The sequence below is a fragment of the Hemicordylus capensis genome, chromosome 1, assembly GCF_027244095.1.
Source record: "Hemicordylus capensis ecotype Gifberg chromosome 1, rHemCap1.1.pri, whole genome shotgun sequence".
Classification (NCBI taxonomy): domain Eukaryota; kingdom Metazoa; phylum Chordata; class Lepidosauria; order Squamata; family Cordylidae; genus Hemicordylus; species Hemicordylus capensis.
The window spans coordinates 83,892,305-83,916,474 of record NC_069657.1 but is presented as its reverse complement, the minus strand read 5'-3'; the positions used below and the strand labels follow the sequence as shown (position 1 = coordinate 83,916,474).

At 45.0% G+C, this 24,170-nt stretch overlaps 1 protein-coding gene across 5 annotated transcripts in view; it reads right to left on the bottom strand.

The window, feature by feature from the left end:
- The window catches only part of LRP4 (LDL receptor related protein 4), a 154,183-nt gene that overhangs the window by 45,349 nt on the left and 84,664 nt on the right, over nucleotides 1-24,170 (bottom strand). For all 5 annotated transcript variants that reach the window (XM_053277032.1, XM_053277038.1, XM_053277058.1 and 2 more), the window contains 6 exons: nucleotides 8,729-8,845; nucleotides 8,228-8,341; nucleotides 7,274-7,390; nucleotides 2,224-2,352; nucleotides 921-1,040; nucleotides 654-779 (listed from right to left, as the gene is read on the bottom strand). In XM_053277032.1, the coding sequence (XP_053133007.1) occupies nucleotides 654-779; nucleotides 921-1,040; nucleotides 2,224-2,352; nucleotides 7,274-7,390; nucleotides 8,228-8,341; nucleotides 8,729-8,845 (723 nt within the window). The remainder of the gene's footprint in view (nucleotides 1-653; nucleotides 780-920; nucleotides 1,041-2,223; nucleotides 2,353-7,273; nucleotides 7,391-8,227; nucleotides 8,342-8,728; nucleotides 8,846-24,170) is intronic.

Genomic DNA, 24,170 nt, shown 5'->3' with positions numbered 1-24,170 from the left:
ACCTACATTGTAATTAGAAAATATTCTTGTATCTGGGAGTCTTGGATATCGATATGTATGTAGTTCCATACAAAGCTTAAAAGCTATCCAAGTATTATCAAGCCTACCTACACAACTAATGAAAAAGAGAGAGCACAGATTGTGCCATCGAGTCTGTGTCGACTCCTGGCAACCACAGAGTCATATGGTTTAGATGGTATAATACAGGAGGGGTTTACCATTGCCTCCTCCCACACAGTATGAGATTATGCCTTTCAGCATTTTTCCTGTATCGCTGCTGCCTGATATAGATTTTTCCCAAAGTCTGGGAAACATATCAGCAGAGTAGTAGTCCTTAAATCCCATTTCTGGAAGAAATCAACTTCTGAAGAGGCTCTAAATACAGTTCTCCATCTCATTTTTTTCAGCTTCATTGCTCTGGCTCTCATTTTCTAAAGTGACTTTGTTTTCAATACTAATGCCCATTTACAAATCTGAGATGCTGATGGGGATTTAAGAAACATACAATTATAGCTTGCTTGCTATTTTATTCTTCCTGGCCCTTTTATGTTTCCCTTTTTAAACTGCTGATATTAGCATCACTGCCTTCAGAAGAGATTCTTCAGCTGACTGCAAAAAAGAGCAATGCAGCAGTCTGCATTCAGACTTTTCACCTGTATCCTCACAGTTTTCCTCATCACTGTTATCAGAGCAATCATCCTCCCCATCGCAGCGCCAAGACAAGCGGACACAGGGGCCAGATTTACAGCGGAACTGGTCAGCTGTGCACATAGATGTAGCTGAGGGGGGGAAAGGAGATAATTTAGCAAGCTCAACCTGTTGGCTACATGGCCTTCTTTTCTACTGCCCCATACCACTGGAGCCACTGCCACCACCCCTCCCTAAGCAAGGATTCTCTCCTGAGCCCCAGGACAACTCACTGCAGTTCTTCTCATCTGACTGGTCGTCGCAGTCAAAGTCACCGTCGCATCTCCACCCAGCATTGATGCACAAACCACTGTTGCACATAAACTCACCAGAGCGGCATGGCTGATGAGAGGCTACAGAGAAAGAACCACAAATTATAATCTACACTTACTTGTCCCCAAAGAGCCAGCACAAATTAAATTAACCAGCTTAGGTGCCTCAGTTACATGGTCCCAAGGATGTACTTCAAATCTTTTACTTCAGTGATGTGGTATATAGTCATCCTGCCTCTTGGGATGACACTCAACAGGGCTGCACAACTCCAGCCCTGCAGCTGGTTTTTATTGTTTACCTTTCATTAAAACAATCTCAAGGCGGTTTACAAAATATTTAACTATAAAACAGTTACACAGTAAAAAATATTAAATTGGAATTTATTTATTACTACAGCTCCCATAATCACCAGTCACTGTGGCCAATAGTCAGGGATTATGGGGAGTTGTAGTCCAACATGTGCAGAAGGGCCAAAGTTGTGCAGTCCTACTCTAAAAGATAGCAGGCATTCTCAGAAAATATTTCCAGCTATTTCCATATCTGACCAGAAAAGTAGCATAGCTTCATGAATCACAGCAAAGTAATAGTCATAGCAGATTTACATCTGAATTAAAAATTAAAAATGGTAAGGCCTGCAAGGTGGTTTTCATATTTAAAAAGGCCTCCCTTCCTCTCTCCCCTTCCAACCTAGCAAGCAGGAATCAATGAAGCTAACTGTGAATGTGAGGGAGGCAACTCTCCAGCCAGCAGGTCTGAGGTCAGAAGCCTCCAGTTCTCTGGCCAGGGATCTAAGAGGCTCCATGTAGAAACCCAGAGATGTGAAGGCGCAGGGATCAGTGTTCAGGGGATTTCTCCTGCAGAGATGGGTGGCACTGCATCTTCACCTCACCATCTAGCCACAACTGAAAGATTAAGGAAAGCCTGGAGCCCAGGATTGCCACACATGCAAGAATTCTCATAGTTGTACAAAAATCAAGGCCCTCTGTACGAGGTGCAAGACTTCTTGCACTTTTATATACAAATACTATATAATGAAAATTCAGGGATGCGCAGGGCAACAGTTAAAGAAATACAAACACTTTGCTTGGAAAATGAAACTGTTCTATCAAGAAGCCTCAAATGCCAGGTTAGTGTTGCCACAAAACTAACCTGGAACTTGAGGCTTCTTGATCGAACAGTTTCATTTTCCAAGCAAAGTGTTTGTATTTCTTTAACTCAGTGCCCACCTCTCAGTGCCCACATGCCCTCACCCAGCTGACTTACAGCAGTCCGATTCATCAGACCAGTCCCCACAGTCATCATCTCCATCACAGTGGTAGATGTCCAGGATACAGCGCCCATACGCACACTGGAACTCTTCCAGGCTACACGTTGCTGCTGGAATGTCCGAAGCTAACAATGAAATGAAGCAGACGTTAACCAAAGACCCCAGTCCACTTTGTGCTTCTGGTAACATGAGCCGCAGGTAAAGAGGTAGCGCACACAAGTTATTCTGCCACTGTTCTGAGAAGTGTCAGAGAAACACAAACACCTGCAATGGAGGATTTTTGTTTCTGGGCAGAGCACTCCCTGCTTCACCGGCATCAATCAAAAACGAAATCTTCTATCCTTTTTTATTGTTATTCCAATTTTATGCTCCATGAAAACAAAACTCAGGGAGGGTTCACATATAGTGACAGAGGCTTTGTGTCTTATCAACTCCCAACTTGGCTTACATTTTGGGCCATTATCTGACATAGGGAATAGGTGTTAGTGGCTTTGGGGTCCTCTGCATACACCAAGAACATTATGCTACTGAAAAGGGAGCCTTGCAGCTGCTTTTCAGTGATGCCACAATCAATATAGCAATAGCACTTACATTTATATACCGCTCTATAGCCGGAGCTCTCTAAGCGGTTTACAATGATTTTAGCATATTGCCCCCAACATTCTGGGTACTCATCACAGGATTGTTCCCAGAAACAAAATGGACATGCCAATGTAGCCATTACTTCCACCCCAGATATGGGACTGAGACTGCCTTGGTCACTCTAGTGGATGACCTACGCCGGGAACTAGACAGGAGGAGAGCATCCCTGTTGGTTCTGCTGGACCTCTCTGCGGCATTCAGTACCATCGACCATGGTATCCTTCTGGGCCGCCTCTCGAGTATGGGAATCGGAGCTACTGCGTTGCAGTGGTTCCGGTCCTTTCTTGAATGGAGGGTCCAGAAGGTGGTGCTGGGGGACTACTGCTCGGCTCCGTGGCCATTGGCCTGTGGGGTCCCGCAGGGTTTAGTCTTGTCCCCCATGCTGTTTAACATCTACATGAAACCGCTGGGCGAGGTCATCCGGGGACTTGGACTGAGTTGTCAGCAACATGCAGATGACACTCAGCTCTATCTCTCCTTGTCACCTGATTCTAGAGAGGCGGTGGATGTCTTGAATCGGGGGCTAGACGTTGTGATGGGTTGGATGTGGGCTAATAAACTGAAACTGAATCCGGACAAGATGGAGGTAATGTTGGTCAGTAGGAGAGCCAATCGGGATGAGGAGATTTTACCGGTTCTGGATGGGGTTGCACTCCCCTTGAAGGAGCAAGTACACAGCTTGGGGGTACTACTGGACCTGGCTCTGCTTTTGGAAGCTCAGGTGGAGGTGGTGGCCAGAGGTTCCTTTGCACGGCTTCGGCTAGTGTGCCAGCTGCATCCCTTTCTCGAGAAGGCAGATTTGGCCACAGTTACCCATGCCTTAGTCAAGTCAAGGCTGGATTACTGTAACGCACTCTATGTGGGGCTGCCCCTGAAGAATATCCAGAAACTGCAGCTAGTGCAAAATGCGGCAGCTAGGGTTTTATCTGGAGCTGTCTGGTGGGAGCACATCACACCCATTTTGAAAGAGCTGCACTGGCTACCAGTTTGTTTCTGGGTCCAATTCAAGGTGCTGTTTTTGACCTTTAAAGCCCTTAATGGTTTGGGCCCAGGATACCCGAGGGACCGCCTGCTCCCAAGGGTTACTGCCCGCTTGATGAGGTCATCTGAGGAGGCTGTGCTCCGGGTGCCGACAATGAGGGAGGCTCGGCTGTCGTGCACGTGGGACAGGGCCTTCTCTGTTGCTGCCCCCAGACTCTGGAATGCTCTCCCAGTGGCTATTCGCTCCTCGGTCTCCATCACAGCTTTTAGAAAAAGTGTAAAATCTTGACTTTTTGCCCAGGCATTTATTTGATTCTCTGCTGCTGCTCTTTATAGTCTGTATTGCTTTTATGCTTTTGTTTTAAATTTTTAATCAGATTTGTTTAATATTTTTTTCACTTAATATTTTAATTGTGTCTTTTTTCCCATCTTGTGTTTAAATTTTTTGCTGTAAACCACCTTGGGATTGCTTTAATGAAAGGCGGCATATAAATAAATAAATAAATAAATGAATAAATAAATGAATAAATAAATGAATAAATAAATAAATAAATTCTACACTGTGCATGGGACATCACGCATACTAAATACTTCTGGTTTCAGCATGTTAAACACAAGAGTACCTTCACTTTCAGTATATCACATGTCCTCCATTTTCTGTACAGGATGCCGATAACTTCAATTCTGCTTTCTATCCTGGCTTTCAACTCGAAATAACCAATACCTTAAATATATGTGCTTATCATGTGCTTAATGTGTGAACTCACCTGTGATAAATCACAAGCATTCCAAGTGCTTATCATATACTCAGAACAAGAGGGCATAATGTTCTCTATAGGCTTCAAGAGCAGGCTAACCTCTGATATTGCTCCAGGCCATCATGGAGCAAAGGTTTTCTCTGTTTCTGGAGTCACACCCTTAAACACCTAACAGCCAACTATGCAGAGGCTTGGAGTTAGTAAGCTGTAAGACTGGAAAGCAGAGCTGTTCCCTTTGAGGGTTTAACCTTGCCAAAGTTGCTGAGCAGAAGACACCATGAGCAATACCAGGCCTTTGAAGTGTATTGCTTCTCTAAAAATGGATGCCAGAACAAATACAACCTTTTTGCATATGAAGCCTTCCCAAGCACACTATGAACCTGTGTAGTACCCAGTACAATCCAAGACAAAGATTTTACAATGCTGCCTGGTTCCAAGGTTTTACAATGCCGCCTGGCACTATAATTCTATATAGTGCAGGAAGGAGAATTGCACAGGAGGACAGAGTTCACCTTGGACAATGTGTCCATGTGCAACTGTTAGATGTAAAATCAGATGAGACACAAATAATTTGATTTTCTGGGGACTTTGGGAAGAAGCCTGAACAGCATGGCCGCAACAAAATATTCAAGGTATTCAGATGCAATTAAACAGCTTTTAAGGAAAGGCGGTAGATGATCACCAAAGAGTCTAGCATACTGGAAGCCGAACAGTCAAGTTTGGTCCAACTTGCCAGTTATGCATTTTCTTCAACTGCAAATATTAACAAGCAGGGCATGGGTGGCTTGGGGACAGAGAAGTGCTGCTGCTACTGCAAAAAGGAAACAGACTATACTCTGCAGTTAAGAGAGAGAAAACCTATCCTCTCATTTTTAAGAAGTACACAGACCTAAGGGATAGCTTATTAATCTCACTCTAACCTGCCACTAAACATGGCAAGGTCAGAGTATCTCTCCTCTCCCATCCCCGAGGCCTGTTTGTATATTAATAACCAGCCAGAGACAGCCAGCGAAGAGCAGGGAGTAAGGTTGGCTTCTCTCTGAGCCTTTTCCTGGCTCAGAAATCTTTGCAGCCTTGGCTCCCTGCCAGCTCTCATTATCTGGAGAGATAAAAGACACCCAACCCCAGCAACACACACACACACACACACACACACACCACTGTTCCCCACCCTTGCCCTTCAGGATCTGGCAGCACTGGTTGTCTCTCGCTCCCTCCCTCCCACTCCCAACCCAAACCTTTTGAAGTTTCCTCCTATCTAGAACTAATTCTGTAAAATGCCCTTGAGACAGAAGTGAGGGCGGAGAGTTCTGCAGTAGCCATCGACTCTAGCTACTACTCAGATGTAGGAGGTGTAGGAGATGGTAATGGAGATCTGAGAAAGTGTAGAATGGGAGCAATCCACAAAGGCTAGAGCTGATACCCCCAATACTCCATCAGTGAACTCCAAACAATTTAATTCATTTCTGATAAATTTTTAAGCAGCAAGTAAGGAGAAATTTTGAAGGGATGATCCAAAGGTTAACAGGCAGACCGAAAGGGGAAAAATCCTGAGAAGCTCTCTATCTGAACAGCACAATTTTAGCAACAATTACAGCAGATCCACCTTCCTCAGAGTTCACTTAATTATAGACACTTTGTCAAGCTCACAGAATCTTTCCTCAAGGTCTGGTTCAAAGTCCTAGTAGCCAGGGAATACACAGGAGAAACAGCCTCAGGCTGCCAAAAGATACCAGAGAGATTTAAAAAATGAGTAATAGCAAGGTTTTTATTGGACTAGCTGAACAAATAGGCAACCCCCTTTTAAAAACTGATTTAAAAGTAGGATTTTTTTGCAAAAAAAATGTAGGTAAAATTTTCAGGTCAACCGTTATCTACATCAAAAGATGCATTATTTTAGTCCCATAAAATAAGAAAGAAACAAACAGAGGCTATCACATAGCCAAATAAAACCAGCACTAAGAGGATAAGGGTGGTTTGGTCTGATTTTCTTGTAGGTGATGCAGAAAATAGACTTCCAGAAAATACTTGCAGAATAGTTTGTTTTCTTGTTACCATAGGGAAATAACAAGAGTGGGGACAGAGCAGGAGGACTCGTGTTTTAAAGTTCACTTCTTATCATCAGATTTAAGGACGTTTCCAACATAACATTTTCCTTCATAGAAATGTTTTGAAATAACACTTAAGAACATGAATGGGAATTCTGACATCCCAACTAAAAATTACATTGATTTTTCACCAGGTAGCATATCAGATTCTTGAAAATGTCTACCCATGGATTCTTATTGCAATGGTTATGTGGATTTTCAATTCCGATACAACTTGTTCCCCTCATTGAAAACTATTCTAAAAAGCATTGTTGTGGAATAACACATTAATCCTTTAAGACAGAAAAGAAAGATGTTGTAGAAGATTAATGCTCCTGTAGCTGACATCAGTTATCATTTCAAATCTCAGAGACAGAAGATCTTATTAAGGGGGAGGAGAGATGATGTAATTATATGCAGGAGTTTGGACCCAAGGGCATAATTTTGGAAAAATGCTGGCACAGATTTGCACCACAAATCCATATCCTGTTTCACACCACAGCAAAGGAGTCACAATAGGTTCCTATGTAAGAGTTGAGCATACTGAAGTATTGCACTGGGTGAGGGAGGATACATACGACAGTTCTCTTCATCGGAGCCATCCTTGCAGTCTGTATCACCATCACAGAACCAGTGCTCAGCTATGCAGCTGCCATCACTGCAACGGAATTCTTTGTCTGAACACTTCCTCATATCTGCAGAGCAAAGAAAGGAATAGTTTAATTAGTAGGCCACATGCTCCTTCCTCCTAGGAACTTGACTCCACTCATGCAATTCATCTTGACTCCACTCATGCAATTCATCCATCAACACTTAAAAGTACCTTAAGACCCACCACACTCACAAGCACACACATATGCTCACTGCCTGGAGAAATCATTAAATTGCTTGCTATCTATAATACTATACATTAGATCTTAAAAGGAAATTTTCAGGAATTCTGAAATTCAGGAGTTAGCAAGACGTAGCAAGGTTTGGACACATAACAATACTGGTTTTGTTTGGAAGAGAGATGATACAGTCTCCCAATCTCAAGCAGCCGCTACTATTAAAAAAATAATAATACAGGCAGCATCACCCCTATTGCTCAATCTGGCAAGGCAATTGTGCAGCCATGATGCTGTAGATCTACTAGGGAGAGTAATTTCCACCCACCCTTTTTCCCCTAAGTAGACCTGCCCATAGATACTTCTCTTTGTTTTGGTCCCATTCACAGATCAAACGAATGCCATTCCATATGCCACACTAAACACCTACTGCTGCATAGCAAGCTAGTTGAAAGAATCCTGAAATGCACCATATGCATCACCCTAGGACTGAGGCCTATGCAAACTCTTTGTTCAAAATGGCTCAGTGGTTCTAAGAAAGTCCCCTGTCTGAAACCAAAGAGACCTGCTACCAGTCAGTGCAGACAATACTGAGTTAGATGAACCAGTGGTCTAACTCAGTATAAGGCAACTTCAAATGTTTGTGTTATGGTTGTTCTATGGAACTTGGCCTAGCAACACTTTAATAAGAGTCATGCAACTAACCACACTGTTCATCGCTGTTGTCTCCACAGTCGTTGTCACCATCACAATGCCATAGGCTGCGTATGCAGTATCCATTCTGACATGAGAACTCATCCTCTTCACATTCCCGTGGTGCTGTAGGGACACCAAACATGAACAGGAATGAAATAAAACGACATGCAATTTTGTTTAGCCAACATAACAGAGTGTGTTATCCAGCAGCTTTGGAAGCACACCCTCTTCCAATAAGGGACATACCCATGTAATAGGAATGGAATTACAAAGACATCATCCGTATGGAGGTGTGTCCCACTTACCAAAGGATAAAGCTGGCAATGGGTCAGAAGGTGGTTATTTGATCCCTAGAGATGCTAGGGTCAGAAACTATGTTATAGAAATGTATAACCACTGCAAACAACTCACCCACTGTTACACACTGATGAAGATACACACAATGATGAAGATACAATCAATGGTGTTCTATTTTCTCTCTGCAAAAGATTGTGTTACAAGTTAACTTACGACAGTCTTGCTCATCAGAATCGTCCTCACAGTCATTGTCTCCGTCACAGACCCATGAACGACGGATACACTTGCCATTGTCACAGTGAAAATCCAAGGGAGAACAAGTGGGCAGCACTGGAACACACAAAAAAGAAAAGCAACCTATAAACCAAAAAGGTTCACTGAACTATATTTATTTTTCAGTCTTATACATCTGTGACAAGACCACTAGAGAAAATAAACTCACACATTATGAAGTTACTGATTACAGTTATAATGAACCCAGGACATTTGTAGTTGGGAAGTGCTGCTGCACCCAAGAGCACCCCACATTCCTTCTGGGGTGGGGTGGGCTGCTTCAATGCACAGTTTAGTTCTTCCCAAGTTCTGATTCTACCCTCAAGGATATACAAGCATGGACTGGTTCAGACAATACTTTCCGATCAGTCACATACTCCCATGCGATTAAGACATAAGTACACATGTCTTCTTCCCTCTGGCATATGTTCCTTATTTGCGTGGGGCATAGTTCATCTGAACTATCCCTCTGCATGCGCTCCAAGTACTACTTTAAAGGAAGTATTGTTATCCCAATATTGCAGCTGGGGAGCTGAGGCGGAGAGGGAGTAGCTTCACTCAGGCCACTTAATGCGCTTATGGCAAAGGTGCGATTTAAACTGGACAAGTCTGAATTCATAGCACAGTCCCTTAGATAATATGCTACACAGTGCTTAATACAATTACCCTACTTTTTCTTCGTAAAAGCCAGTTCTTCCCCATCCTGTTGCCAGTCTCAAATGAGGCAGTGCCTCCCTTAGTTTCTTACAACATTTATAGATGCTGCAGTCAGTGCTTAATTCCAACCCTTACTCTCATCTCCCAGCTGCTGCCTTTTTCAATTCAAAGAACAGAGTCACCAATTTACTGTAAACCGGCCAAAATGATTCTTTCTGGGGGGGCTAGCTGGCTGACTTAACTTCCTTCCAAGTAAAACCCATTGCTTTTTTAGCTACTAGCAGAGATGTCGATAATCAGTCTGGCTGGCTACTGAACTTGATCACATTTTGGGAGACAAAGCTACAAGCGAGCCAGACTAGGAAGCAGAAGCTCCCCTCCAGAGTGTTTCTGTCCAAATTTAAGTACTGACCATTACCCACTTGCCTAGGTGTGACAACCCACCCCATCGGAAGGCTGGACCAGATCCTTATCCTTCAGCTTCTTCCTCCTTTGGAAGCTCTGCTTGGAAATCCAGAGCAGCTGGGAAGTGAAAGAGGAGTAAAGCAAAAGCACTGTAGCACAGGAAGACTGAACTTCAAGTCACTGAAGGATGAACATCGCTTCTTTGTTAACTTATTGAGCCCTTTCTCACTATCACGGAGAAAGGGCTCCACGCTGCAGGGGAGGAAGCCTTAAAACGCTTCTCTCCCCCCCACGGTGGATTGCAGCCAGGAGGCCCCTGGAACTCCATAATCCACCACACAAGTGCATTATGGGAAGATTCCCAATGCCGGCCCGGAGCCCCGCAGTCTCCCAGCCTTGGCTGCTGGCATACGATCAGCAAAATGAGGTTAAGAGAGCACTTGGTCTCCTAACCCCGTTTAAGAGCGTGGCTGGCTCGGCGGATTTGCCTCCAAGGCACCACTGGGACCGGGCACAATCATGGCAGTTTGCATGCATGGGAAAGGCCGGGCTTGGCTTCATTAGCCCAGTTTTGCCTGTGCATACGAACAGCCTCATAATGTGGTATTGTGATGGAAGATGTGAGGATTGAATACAATAAATGAGTGCCAACTACACATGTATTGTTCTGTATTAACTAGTTTGTCTGCAAGACCCTCAGCACACCACCAGTAATAACTGCAGTGAGAATGTTGATACAGTCATCAGATAACAGCATTGTTCACTATTACCAGTGTCACTTAGCCATGCCAAAAAATAAAAACAAAACCCCCACCATCAGATAGGTAAAGCTGCCATCTGTAAGGGCGGGAATACAAAAGGACAGCATAAATCAGTCACAGCCCAACCTCCTTTGGGGGATGAAAGAAACACTCAGCCTCATGAGGGCTGCGCTTTCAAGGGCTGCCAGCTATGACTAGAAGGGAGCAGTATGGGATCTTGCTCCTGACAGGTGTGCTCTCCAAAAAAGAATAGTTACTTCAACTATCTGAAAAAAGAAGAAGACGACAGAGCAAGGAGAAGAAGGAGACTGTGAAACCCTTTCATCCCTTCCCAGTTTGCAGATATCATCTTCCAGCTGTCATCAGCTGGGATACTGCCCCACCAGCAAACAGAGAGCATGGAGCGGGGCAGTGAAGGGAACAGTAATATAAGAAGTGGAAGGGAAGGAAGTTCCCCTGCAGGCTAGAAATGAAACTCCGGATGGTCAGTTGTTCCGGTTTCCCAGCCCCCTTTAGTTCCCAGCCCCCTGCTGCCTGGGATTGCCGAGAGTGACGTAATCTACAGTGACTACACAGAAATGTGCCTTTTCCTTTATTAACCTGACTTATCTAGGACTTAACTTACAATTTTGTTTAGCATGGGAAAGCAAATCCTACACCATCTCATAGATTAAATGCCAACACATTCAAATGTTTCTTTGCAAGATCCAGGATATTTTCTTCCCAATAAGGATATTCTGTATCTGCCCTCCCTGCAAACACTCTTTCACATTAAGCAGAATATGTTGATGAACGGAAAAAATGAAGAAAATTGCCCAAAGTGAAGAGATGGGGGCGGGGGGGGGGATTTAAACCTGGATCTTCCCAGTCCTAGTGCAACATCCTAACCACTACATCACACTGGCTCTCCATAACTAACTGGTACATAACTGGCAAAATGTACCACAACAAATTGTTTTAAGCAGTGTTCCCTCTAACAGGGATTCCCAGATGTTATTGACTACATCTCTCATTATCCCCAGCCAAAAGCCATTGCAGCTGGGAGTTGAAGTGAACAACATCTGGGAATCCCTGTTAGAGGGAACACTGGTTGTGAGCCACTGGCTCAAATAGCTTTAAAAGGGTATCAGACAAATCTGGAGGAACAGGTATACAAATGGCTATTGGCCATGATAGCGAAATGGAACTTTCACGTTCAGAGGTGGTATATCCCTAAATGCCAACTTTTGGGAGTCAAAATTTGGAAGAAGGGCAGCCTTCATGCTCTGCTTGTGAGTTTCCTGGAAGCATCTGCCTGGTCTTTGTTGGAATGGAAGAAGGAAAATCTCAAAGATGAACAGAAGACAATGTATTGCCCAACATGTTTCAAGAATTAAAACTCTTCCTTAAGGGAAGACTGAATCAATTCTTTCAAAGACAAATCAAACATGGAAGCCACCTTTGAGGAAGTGTTTTAACAAAAATCATGTTCAGGGCAATAAGTGATCTTCTGTGCACCTTTACCTCCCCTTTCATTCTAGCATTTGGTGCCTTCCCTTCTTTCCTCCATTGGCCACTGTTGGAAACAAGATGCTGTATTACTATGACGACGACAAATATTTATATACCACTCTTCAACAAAATTCTCAAAGTGGTTTACATAGAAAAATAAATAATACATAAATAAGATGGTCCCCTGTCCCCAAAGGGCTCACAATCTAAAAAGAAACATAAGGTAGACACCAGCAACAGCCACTGGCGGGATGCTGTGCTGGGGCTGGATAGGGCCAGTTGCTCTCCCTCTGCTAAGCATAAGAGAATCAGCACTTTAAAAGGTGTCTCTTTGCTCAGTTAGTAGTTGGGTCCTTGGTCTGATCCAGCAAGGATCTTATATTCTTGTGTTCACTCAGGTCGGCCTCACACACACTCCCTATTTCGGCATTGTTCTTCTCGTTATTCTTATCACAGCTGCAGTAGTTCTCAGGCTTGGTTCCCCAGATATTGCTGGGCTACAATCACTGGCATAGTAAGGCTGGAGATGGCTCTGGTGCAGAATCTTTAGTGCAGCCCGTCGCTTGCTGACTGCCCGCCTTCTGCTTGCCCCCTGCCCCGCCCAGGGCCGAATTAAGCTAGTGTGGGGCCTTGTAGCATATGTTATGAAGGGGCCCCAAATTTAAAAAATGCACATAAATATTTACTTGCATAGTAAAGTAATTCAATTTTTTCATTTGCCTAGTGCCCCCCCCCACCAACCACCCCATGCCTCCACTCAGCTGAGCCAGCCAGTCAACAAACTTTGCAAAACACCCCCCCCCCACACACACACACTTTTGTGACTCCTGACCATGGGTTCTCCTTTGGAGTTATTTTCACAAAGAGAAAGGGGGTGGGGAACAAAACTCTGAATGTTTAAATTAAAAGGTTCTCAGGAATTCTGTACTTTGAGAAATCTGAACCTATTAGCAAGTTTGGCACACAACAGTGGATGTTTGATGCCAATGTGTGAAGAACATACTGGATCCCAGCAGCCATCACATTAAAAGGGCCATTTGACAATATTAAGAATATATGTTTAACCTCTTGTGCAAGCCTAACAGGAAAGCAGATGTATATTTAAAATAGTTGATGCATTGCAAATGAATGTGATTATGATGATGTGCATCAGCAACTTCCATGAAAACAGAAGTATCCAAAAGACAATCTTTTGGCAGGAGGCACAGCCTCTTTCAATCTAAATTACACTAACATGCTTAATATTAAAAGGAGGAAATGCACAAATCATTCAGTGCAACCCTAAGCATGTTTATTCAGAAGTAAGTCCCACTGAACTCAATGAGCCTTACTCTCTAGTAAGTGTGTTTAGGTTTGCAGCCTCCGTTTATCTTTGGACAATTTCAGCGGGCATCCCAATGTAAAGCTAATGAAGTTGGCAACGCAGCAGTAGTTATTTCAGTTCTAGAGGAGAGGAAAGGAGCTCACCTTAAATTTGGCAGTTCCTTGAAAAGCAATGATCACAAATTCCCTCCCAACAGCACTAGATACTAAAGGAGGATATAAGTGACCTTACCCAACAAGACCATAATATAATCTCCCTCCAAGCTCCCCTCAATTGATCCACTAAACTTTGAGACTCCTCTTGGCGTGCATCTGAGTTACTTCCGTGCATCTGAGTTACTTCCGGCTTTCTTCTTCCTCTTAAAGGTACACGTTCTCATTGTTTATTTTTACCCTCTCCCAGTCAGTCGGAAAACGCTGGCAACATTCAACTAGCATCTTCTTTAGCTTCCTTTCTTCCTCCCGGCATTAATAGTTGGTTGTTTTTTAATCTAAACTGCTTTTATTTCTTTTACTCTCTCTGTGTAGGTTTTTAAAAACTTTTACAGTTTAAACAAATAAGGACCAACTCCCTGGAGGTTAAGTTATCTTTGAGACCCCTTTGCAAGCTATCTGTTCCTATTGTTGTTCTTACTACCCCCTCCCGTGCTGCTTAACATAATAGATAACCCAATCAACACCATGGTGCCAGGAAGACCTTGCTTAAATGCCCTCCAGAGAGGCGAGAGAATGGGCAGCAGCAGGCAATGAGGAGAGTCAGCAGAGAGCACCAAATAGAGAGCAAAAGAAGGGGCAGATGTTCAAGCCAGGCGTGCGGGGCCCTAGAAAATGCGGGGCCCGTAGCAAATGCTACATTTGCTACTATGTTAATCTGGCCCTGTGCCCCCCTACATGTGCTGCTCACTATTCGTCTCCTGCCCACCAGGCTGCACTCACCCCAACAGCCAGCAAGAACAGGCCTGCTTAAAGGGGCCACGTGTCTTCACTAGGATTGGGGCCACCTGGTGCAGAGTTGGGGCTGGTGCAGCCAGCAGCAGCCCGGTGGACCGCAAAGGTGGGGGCAAGGGAGGCAGCAAGCGTGGTGGGCCCTGGGCATCCGCAGGCACCAGAGGCCCAAGTGTGTTGCACGCACTTGAACAATGGTGGTTATGTCAATGACCACCACTTCCACTGTCCCAAGTCACAATGGACCCTGTGCGCCATTTGTTTAGTACCATTCAATGTACTTGCACAAAAATGCAAAAAATACAACACCCAGCCTGTCTTTCACACAGATGTGCTGCTCCTTCTTATTAGAAACAGTGTTATGTGCTTTTACTAAAAATGTATCTTTTTTTTTTTTAAAGCTCAGTTTCCTTCTCAGCCAGCCTTGCCAACCATAATGCAGGTGGAGATCAGCTACCGTCTGCTCTTCCTGTTCGAGTTCTCACCAGACTCATATGAAGAAACACAGCATAGTGCCTTATCTCACCACAGCAGCAGAACTGTGCTTGGAGGCAATTACTTCCTTACCAGAGGCAATCAGGAATGCACTCAATAATTTACATACACACCCCTGCATGTGTCTTTGCACACCTTTGCATAAGGAGAGAAAAATTGGTTACTTTTAACATGTTAGGAACATAGGAAGCTGACATATACTGAGTCAGACCATTGGTCTATCTAGCTCAGTATTGTCTACACAGACTGGCAGCAGCTTTTCCAAGGTTGCACGCAGGAATCTCTTTCAGCCCTATTTTGGAGGAGCCAGGGAGGGAACTTGAAACCTCCTGCTCTTTCCAGAGCAGCAGCTCCATCCCCTGAGGGGAATATCTTACAGTGCTCACATGTGATCTCCCATTCAAATGCAACCAGGGGGGACCCTGCTTAGCTAGGGTGACAAGTCATGCTTGCTACCACAAGACCAGCTCTCCTCTCCTCCACATGTGTGTGCATGTGTATGTTAATACATACTTTTCCTTCTATATAATCTGGGATCCTGCTGTGATTTCTAAACATAAAATGTAGTACAGTACTTGTCAGTTTGCTCCTTTCCCAAAATCTTTGCCAGTGAACAACAGAATAGTTTGATGTTACAAATCACTTTCAAGTGTAATTCCAGCCCTGATTTACATTACAGTTACACAGGCACTGCCTTCTCCCCACCTCCCCTCTAAAAAGGATGAGGCTATATGGGACAGAAGCCTATGCTCAGGGCTGGAAAACAAGTAAACGAGACCTAATCCCACTTGAGCCTTCAAGAAACGAAGGATGGCCAATGCAAAAACTTACTTAATTGGGGTTAGGGAGCCAGGCAGTCTCATCTTTCTACGCACTCTCCTAAAGGGCCTCTTGCAGATGTTATAAAAACATGACCACAGTTCAGTCTCAAAACTTAAACAAAAAAGGAAACCCAAATTATGTAGGACATATTGGAATTATGAATTATAAACTCATGAATGCTTAGCGTTTGACATCAGCAGTCTCAGCTTTTAGCTTCTGGCTTTGCTTTTGGATATCCCCATATCTCTTACTTAGACAATCAACACATACATAGAAAGCACACAGTACAGCCCTTCTGGAATTGTATCATTTCAGAATGCAGTTGGGAGAATTAATGGATTTCTTTAGCTATTTGTCCCAACATTTTTAAAAAAAAATACTCAGCAGGGATGTAACAAGCATTCCAGGAAGAAGACTAAACTAGATTCCCTCCCCCAATCTTTATTTTTTGAGGGGGGAACTGAACTCAAAAATAAATAGCTCTTCATAAGTGATTTTCATTCAGCTCATGAGTGGCAAACTAAGACCATGCTGATATAATCAAATGCTTCACAGATTTAAAAAAGTGAGGTTGATGTCTTCTTATTTTACCTCACTTACAATATTTACAATAGCAATATTTATTGTTCATACAGATCAAATAAGGGAAGGACACAGGTTAAAAAGAAACCATAAGCCTACAGGTTCACAATTTAAAACCATGCAGTCAGTCCTCAAGTCATTATTATGATCTATAACCTCCTGCTCATTAAAAGCATTATGAGAAACGAAAATACTTTGGGCACTGTCGATACAATGAACCTAAAATAAAAATATGCATGTCACCAATTTTGATCTCTTCAGATACGATATTTCACTCCTTCCCATCCTGGCCAACAAAGAGTTCAGCATAACTCAAAAGACTATGTATCCTTATGCCAACATTATTTTGCAGTTCCGCTAACTTCTGGCAATACTGTCTTCCTCCCCACACAAAAAAAGGTCTATGACCTAGAGAGGCAAGCACACATTTCTCTTCCATCAAATCGGCATCTGCTCACAGACCAGACTCTCCTGCTCCTCAGCAGCGACTCTCCCCCCTCCCCACCTCTCGCTTCCCAACATATGCAGTCTTGAGCCCCAGTGTGACTAATCACCAAAGGGCTGTGCAGTAGCCGCCTGGAAGGGAATTTGCATACTGGCTCTGGGGGAGAATTCTTCAGGCTCCCACAGGGTTAGACCATTAGCACTGGTTCAGAGCAGATACCATTATCACACTGAACTGTTGCCACTCTCATGAGGCAATTGCTCAAAATGAAATTCCAACCCTACAGGGAGCAGTTCTTCCTGATTTAATACTCTGCTTAAATATGAAAAATGAGCTTCAGGTTAGGGAAAATGAGAGGGGTGCACTGGGGGGGAATCGGCAGAGAAACAGTCACACACAAAGGGGGGCCCTTATTCACTTTTCAACAGGCAACAAGCATGACTGCCAGTCCAGGCAGAGTTGGATTGTGTTAGCACAAGCCACTCACGTTTTTACCACCAGCTTACAGCTGAAACGGAAAATATCCCTTCCAGTTAGTGCAGGGCTTCCTACTTCATGGAGTAAAAGTTTAGTTTTAAATCTAATAAAGGTGCAATCCAGTGCTCCAACTACATTAATGTGAGCAGCACAGGATTTGGCAGAAGCTCCTGAAAGCCAGCAAAATCTGAAATATGCTCTGCATGCTTACAGCATCTGTCCACAAAGGGATGGATGTTGTAAGCAGGGACAGCGGGGGCAGGACTCTTAAGCTTGTTGTTGGAACACTGTACACATCCCCAGCTTGCATAGTTAGACTCCAGTTAACTTGAGTTCTGAAGAATGCACTGCATAGAAGCCCCTTGAGCCCATGGACAATCCAGCAACCTTTCCAACCCAGAAATGTGCATATTTTTATACTGCATACCCCTGAAGCACATAGAAAGTACAAACTGAGCTGCAAGACACACTCCATTTATCTCTCTCTCTATTTCGTGGGTGCCATTTCAAGTTCTAAAACAGGACAGATCTAAACTAAAACTCAAGGAACATTTTTCTTCATAGATAAAGTAATCTAGTCTTACCACATTAAAAAAGGAGGTGTAAAAATCTTATTTTAGAAACCTTGCCTTCAGTCAGGACACCACTATTTTAATTTATACAGAGTCTAAGCATTATAAATGTTGATGATGATAGAAAGTTCTTCCTCCTCCTCCTCTAAGAGAAAAAGCAAACTTCTCCCATGAGAGTTTCACACCAAACTCCTATACCAGCATTGTCTCTTACTAAAATAATTACCCCTAGCTTTGAAGTGGTAAATTACACTTACCTTTCCCCATCCATTTGCAAACTCCCCCAGCAGGTCTGGAAGGAGAGGCAATGGGTGTGAAAACAAATTCCTTCCTTCCCTCTCCCCACCTATGTCAGGAAGTTGGCCTTAAATAGTCTTATATGACACAAAATTGGGGTGATAACCTGGGGAAATTGCCTGACCAAATATCAATTATAAAATGCAAGAGTCCTAGCCAAGAAAGAAAGAAAGAAAGAAAGAAAGAAAGAAAGAAAGAAAGAAAGAAAGAAAGAAAGAAGCCAGAGTTTCAGTCAGGGAACAACAATTACCAGGTCTAGAAGTATCAGCAAAAGTCCAGGAGGTGTATGTTTTGCTTGACTGTCTTGCTGCTAGGCAAAATTTGAGAGTGCGTGCTCAGTGAGAAAGAATCCTAATTCTCCAGAAACTAGTACATTCCCTGGAGGCCCAAATCAAAGTGGCTGATGCTGTGGAGCTGAATGACAGAGGTAACCAGATGAGATCGGTAGGTACACTGCAGAAAAGATCACTCTTGTGTTGTTGCAAAGCAAGTGGGCACAAATATTTCAGAACTGGGAACGACAGGTTGCTTACCTGTAACTTGAGTTCTTCTAGTGGTCATCTGTGCTCTTACATGAATGGGCTTTGAGCCTACACAGAGATCAAATCGGAGCTTCCAAGCTAGAGTTCTAACTTTCAGCTGTAACCCCGCCCCCTCCAGTCTTCTGAGTCCGCAATCTGAAAGATTAGCAGAAAAGACATTAGAAGAGGGGAGGATGGTTGGGTATGTAAGAGCACAGATGACCACTAGAAGAACTCAAGTTACAGATAAGCAACCTGTGGTTCTTAGACGTGGTCTCCGTGCTTTACACGAATAGGTGCATAGCAAGCTGCACCCGTGCCATGCTCACCTGGAGGAGGGATCAGGCGAAGATGGATTGTAACACTGCCCTGCCAAATGCCGTGTCTTTTCTGGCTTGGACATCTAGGGCGTAGTGTTGTACGAATGAGTGTTTTGATGCCCACGTAGCCGCCTGGCAGATGATATCCAAAGGAATGGACCTGTCAAAGCAGTGGAAGCCAAGACCGCCCTCATTGAGTGCGCCTTGATGGAGGATGGGAGAGGCTTCCTAGAAAGTTGGTATGCTAGAGAGATGGTGTGAACCACTCATCTGGATATAGTCTGTGTAGAAGCCTGCTTGCCTCTACTGGGTCCAGAGTGAAGCATGAAGAGAGAGTTAAAAGTGCAGAGAGTGGAGGTCTGGTCTCAACGATCTGTGAACGTCGAGAGTGTGGAGACGCCTTTTGGCCTCAGTCGATGGCTCAGAAGAACACAGGTAAAGAGATTGGTTGGGAGCGATGAAACAAAGTGCACCCTCCTTCGGCAGGAAGGCAATGTCCAGCCTAAGGATGACTTTTTCTTTGTAGAAAACCAGGTAAGGCGGGTCAACTCTAAGTGCCCTGAGTTCACTGACCTGCCTGGCAGAAGTAATGGCCGTGAGGAAGGCTACTTTGCAGGAAAGCAGGTCCAGAGAAATTGTAGCCATGGGTTCGAAGGGAGGGTGCATGAGAGAGGAGAGCACTAAGGTCAGGTCCCATGCAGGTGCCATAATCGGAGGGTCCGGATAGAGGTGAGTGAGTGCCTTGAGGAAATGTTTGACCATAGGGTATTGGAACCACGATGGCGTAGACAGCGGGGAGTTAGCCACTATGGCTGTGAGATGAACGGGCGTAGTGAGTAGAATGGTGTGATGTGGGGTTTGGAAGGGGGAGCCGACGCTGAGGTTGGTAAGGTCTGTCCACCACAGCAGGGAACGCAGGACTCGAGGCGCAGGACTCTAGTATAAGGGTGCAGGTGAGGGAATCTTCGTGTGGGGAGAACACGGAGAGGAACCAATGTTGCAGAGTCCTGGCACGCAGGCGAGCGTGAGGGAGGACGTAGGTGGTGGAAGCCATGTGGCCCAATAGGCAATGGATCATTTGAGCTGGCTGACACGGGTGGTAGAGAAGGGGGGATGACAAGTCCAGGATAGCCTGGATCCTGCGCTGAGGTAAGATCTTCGACTGGATGGAGTCTAAGATGATCCCCCAAAATTCTATGGTTCTGGAAGGGCGGAGCTTCGACTTTTCGTAATTCACCTGGAGCCCCAGGTTGGAAAGGAGGTTGATGACCGTGTGGAGATCCCTCAGTAGGGATTGTGGGTTGTCGGCTACAACGAGCCAGTCATCGAGGAATGGAAAAATTTGAAAGTTCTGTTGTCGCAGGGCCGCCACCACTGGAGCCATGCATTTGGTGAACACCCGCAGAGCGGATGCCAGCCCGAAGGGGAGGGCGCGGAACTGGTAAGTGGTGTCCGCTATCTGAAAGTGAAGGAAACAACAGTGCTGAGGTCTGATGGTGACATGATAGTAGGCATCCCTGAGGTCTATTGAAATGAACCATTGGTTCCTGTGCAGGAGGGAGATGATGGTGGGAATGGTGACCATACGAAACCTCCGGTATGTGACACAGGAGTTCAGTTCCCGGAGATCCAGGATAGGGCGGAAGGAGCCATCCAGCTTGGGTACAGTGAAGTATCAGGAATAGAAACCCGGGGATTGCAGGTTGTGAACCAGTTCTATTGCAGATTTTGCGAGTAGAGAGTCAACTTCCGCTAGGAGAGCCGGGGTGGCTGGTGTGGGGAGTGGGGGATTGTATGGAGGAGTGGATGCAAATTCCATAGCATAGCCAACCCTCATGATGGTAAGAGCCCAAGAGTCGGTGGTGATATTTTCCCAAGTGGAGACGAAGGGAGAGAGTCTGGTGCCCCAATGGGGAGGGGGCTTCAAGTCACTGTCTTTTAGTTTGGGGCTGGGACCCCTTAGAGCATTGCTGTTGCTTGGAGCCAGTGAAGTTGGAATGCTATCTGTATGGTTGATGCCTGGCGGAACGAAAGGATCTGTCTTGTGGTTGGTAGTACTGGTGTTTAGAAGAGTATGGCTGCTGCTACCATTTCTGGGGCCTATAAGGCCAGGATGAAGATTGTTGGAGCCTCACGGAGCGGGCCGTGTTATGAAGTTTCTGCACTTTCTGAAGTGTATCATCCGTCTTTTCTCCAAATAGGGATGAACCATCAGAGGGAAGATCTTCCACTCTGGATCGAGCGTCGGGCATAAGGCCAGAGAATCTGAGCCAGGCATGTTGACGAAGAGCGACTGAGGATGCCATCACCTTTACAGCGCCTTCTGTTAAGTGATGGATTGCGTGAAGTTCCTGTTTTGAGACCTGCGTGGCTTCATGCAGGAAAACTTTAGCTGGGCCCTGCTGTTCCTCAGGCAGGTGGTCTAAGAAGGGAGCAACATGGTCCCACAGAAAGGACTTGTATCTGGCGTAGTAGGCCTGATAATTTGCAATTCTGGTCAATAAAGATGAAACTGAGTACAAACGCCTCCCAAACGTGTCCAGTTTCTTTTCTTCTTTGTCGAGTGGGGTGGAAGAGGTATATCCACAGAACTTAAGAGAGTGAGGATTCTACTACGATGGAGTCAGTAGAAGGGTGTTTCAGAAAGGAATCATCCTGGTCAGCAGAAGCGTGCATCTTATAGAAGGAATCAAGTTTCTTCGATGTCTGGGGAAGGGAGGAGGGTTTCAACCAAGAGGCCTTGGTGACCTTGAGGATGGACGGATTTAATGGAAGCGATACCGATGGATGGGCATCGTCTTCAATCAACTGGAAAAGGGGGTCTGGCTCTGATTTATCCCCTTGGGAAAGTTGAACAGCCAGGAAGGTAGCCATACGGGAAACAAAGTCAGTATATATCCGGAAATCTTCTGAAGAAGAGCTAGGCTTGGGTTCCATAATAAGAGTGAGGGGTGAAGAGCCCAACGATATCCTGTCTGAGATTGAGGACTCTGTTCCCTCTTCATCCGAAGACAAATCTGAGGAATCACTAGAGACTGGAGGTGGAAGGGGTCGGATTCGAAGCCGAGTAGGGGGTGGTCTAGAATCCGGGGTTATCGTAGCCGTGGCTGCTTGCATGGGAGAACTCCTCGGTGGAACCCGTGGCGGTAGCAGAGACGTGGTTCAGGGTGGAGGCGGAGGAGGAAGAGCAGTTGCCTCCGAGCGCGGATTCGGTATCGATGCCGGAACCGAGGTCGACGGTCAGGGTAAGGCAGAACGCCGAAGGGGCGGCTCAGTAGCATTCGAGGCTCGACAGTGTTGGCGAACCTCCTGGTGAGCATAAAAATAGTCCACCTCTTCTTCAATCTGACAGGCGTAGCGCTCATCAAGGGCAGCTTCAAGCTCTTGCTTGGACCATCAGTAGGGTTGTTCTGGAGGGAGGTCCTCGGGTTCAGAATCCTGCTCGGATTCATATACGAGATCGTGGGGACTAGATGCATAGGCAACCTCCGCATCCAGGATGGTCTCCATTTGGAGCGTACGGGATCAGTGTTCGGGATCGTACATCAATTTATGCTTTTTCTTAGGGGGCTCCTGAGGAGCATGACGGGCCTTCTTTCTCTTTTTGGCTGATTGGATGGAGTGCGGTTCGATGAGTGCCGCTGTCGAGATCGACACTGCCACCAAGTTCTTTGGTACCGAGGTCAAAGCCCGAGCTGCGGGATCGACCAGTACATTGGCCTCTGGTGTGATCACTGAGATCCCCGGTGGGGAAGAAACAGGCTGTAAGCCCCGGGCCAAAGGAGAAGTGCTCGAAGAGGCTTGTAAAGTAGGAGGTTTGTCTGAGCCTAACACTTGAAGGCTTGTTCTCAGAGCCAAGAACGAAGTTGAGAGGCCCGATTCTTACGTGCCTGCTTAGTAAAGGCCATGCAGTGCAAGCAAAAGCCAACTTTATGGGCTTCACCCAAACAAAAGAGGCAAAGTTTGTGGCCGTTGGTGGAAGGGATCTTAGATTTGCAGCGACCACACTGCTTGAAGTTTGTAGTCTTGGCCATAGGCCAGAGAAACCAGAACACACTGGGCCCGAAGGCCATGACGTAACGGTGAATTCGAGAAAAACTTCGAGTGGGGGGGGTACCATGGAAGAAATAAAACCGCTAACGAAGGGGAATACTAAACAAAATATCGGGTAAAATCAGCAAGGGTAATACTCAACAGCATGATCTAGCAAGGAGTAGCTCAACGATGTGTCTTCTATCGTGGACGAAGAAAGACTGGAGAGGGAAGCCCGCGCAGCCGCCTATATACCGAGGGGGCGGAGTTACCGCCAAAAGTTAGAACTCTAGCTTGGAAGCTCCGGTGTGGTCTCTACGCAGGCGCAAAGCCCATTCGTGTAAAGCACAGAGACCACGTTGAAGAAACTATCTTTTATAAAGGGACCCACTGCTTCATTATGAACTTATATCATTTTGTACCAGGGATAACTCACAGGACAGGGCGGGCGGGGGCAGGGGAGCCCTCATAGTGGGAAATTCAGTCATACTTTTATGTAGATGTTTGGGGTTTGGGTGTGCTTCCTGATCAATCAGGGACACAAATGCAAAACATCACAAATTGTCTTCCAAATCTTTTAGACTGCTGAGGAATAATATCAATAACACTGGTAAGTTTAACAAAGAAGCTACTGCGGAAGCCAACGTTAAGAGGAAGACAGACAGAACATTTTTCAGGGTGCTTCCTCTTTGGAACCGTTCTTATCTTAGTGCAAACATTTTCCACTTCAAGGTTCAGCACTGAAAAATCTAATTTGCAGTAGAGGGCAGCTCTGCATGGGGTTGACTGACAGACAAATGAGAAATCATCAAGAAATGTCCCCCACCCCATTCCAATACCTGAACAGTTTTGCACTTAACAAAACAAAAATGATTTTTTCATGGATATGACAAGCAATAAAAATACATACTTCACTTCAAAAAAAATAAAGCAAAATGGTGGTCAGCTAGCCAGTGTTCCTTCTTACAGGGATTCCCAGATGTTGTTGACTACAACTCCCAAAATCCCCAAACAATAGCCAATGCTGCTGGGGATTCTGGGAGTTGTAGTCAACAACATCTGGGAATCCCTATTAGAGGGAAAACTGCTGATATGTCTGTCTGTCCGAAAGCTTTTAATACTGTGCTGAACTCTCTTTTTTTAATTCATCCTGTGCTGCTCTTTCACTTTTATTATTAATGGGAATGTATTTTAAATTGGTTTTTTTAATTGTAAGTCACATTGTGGTCTTTAAAAA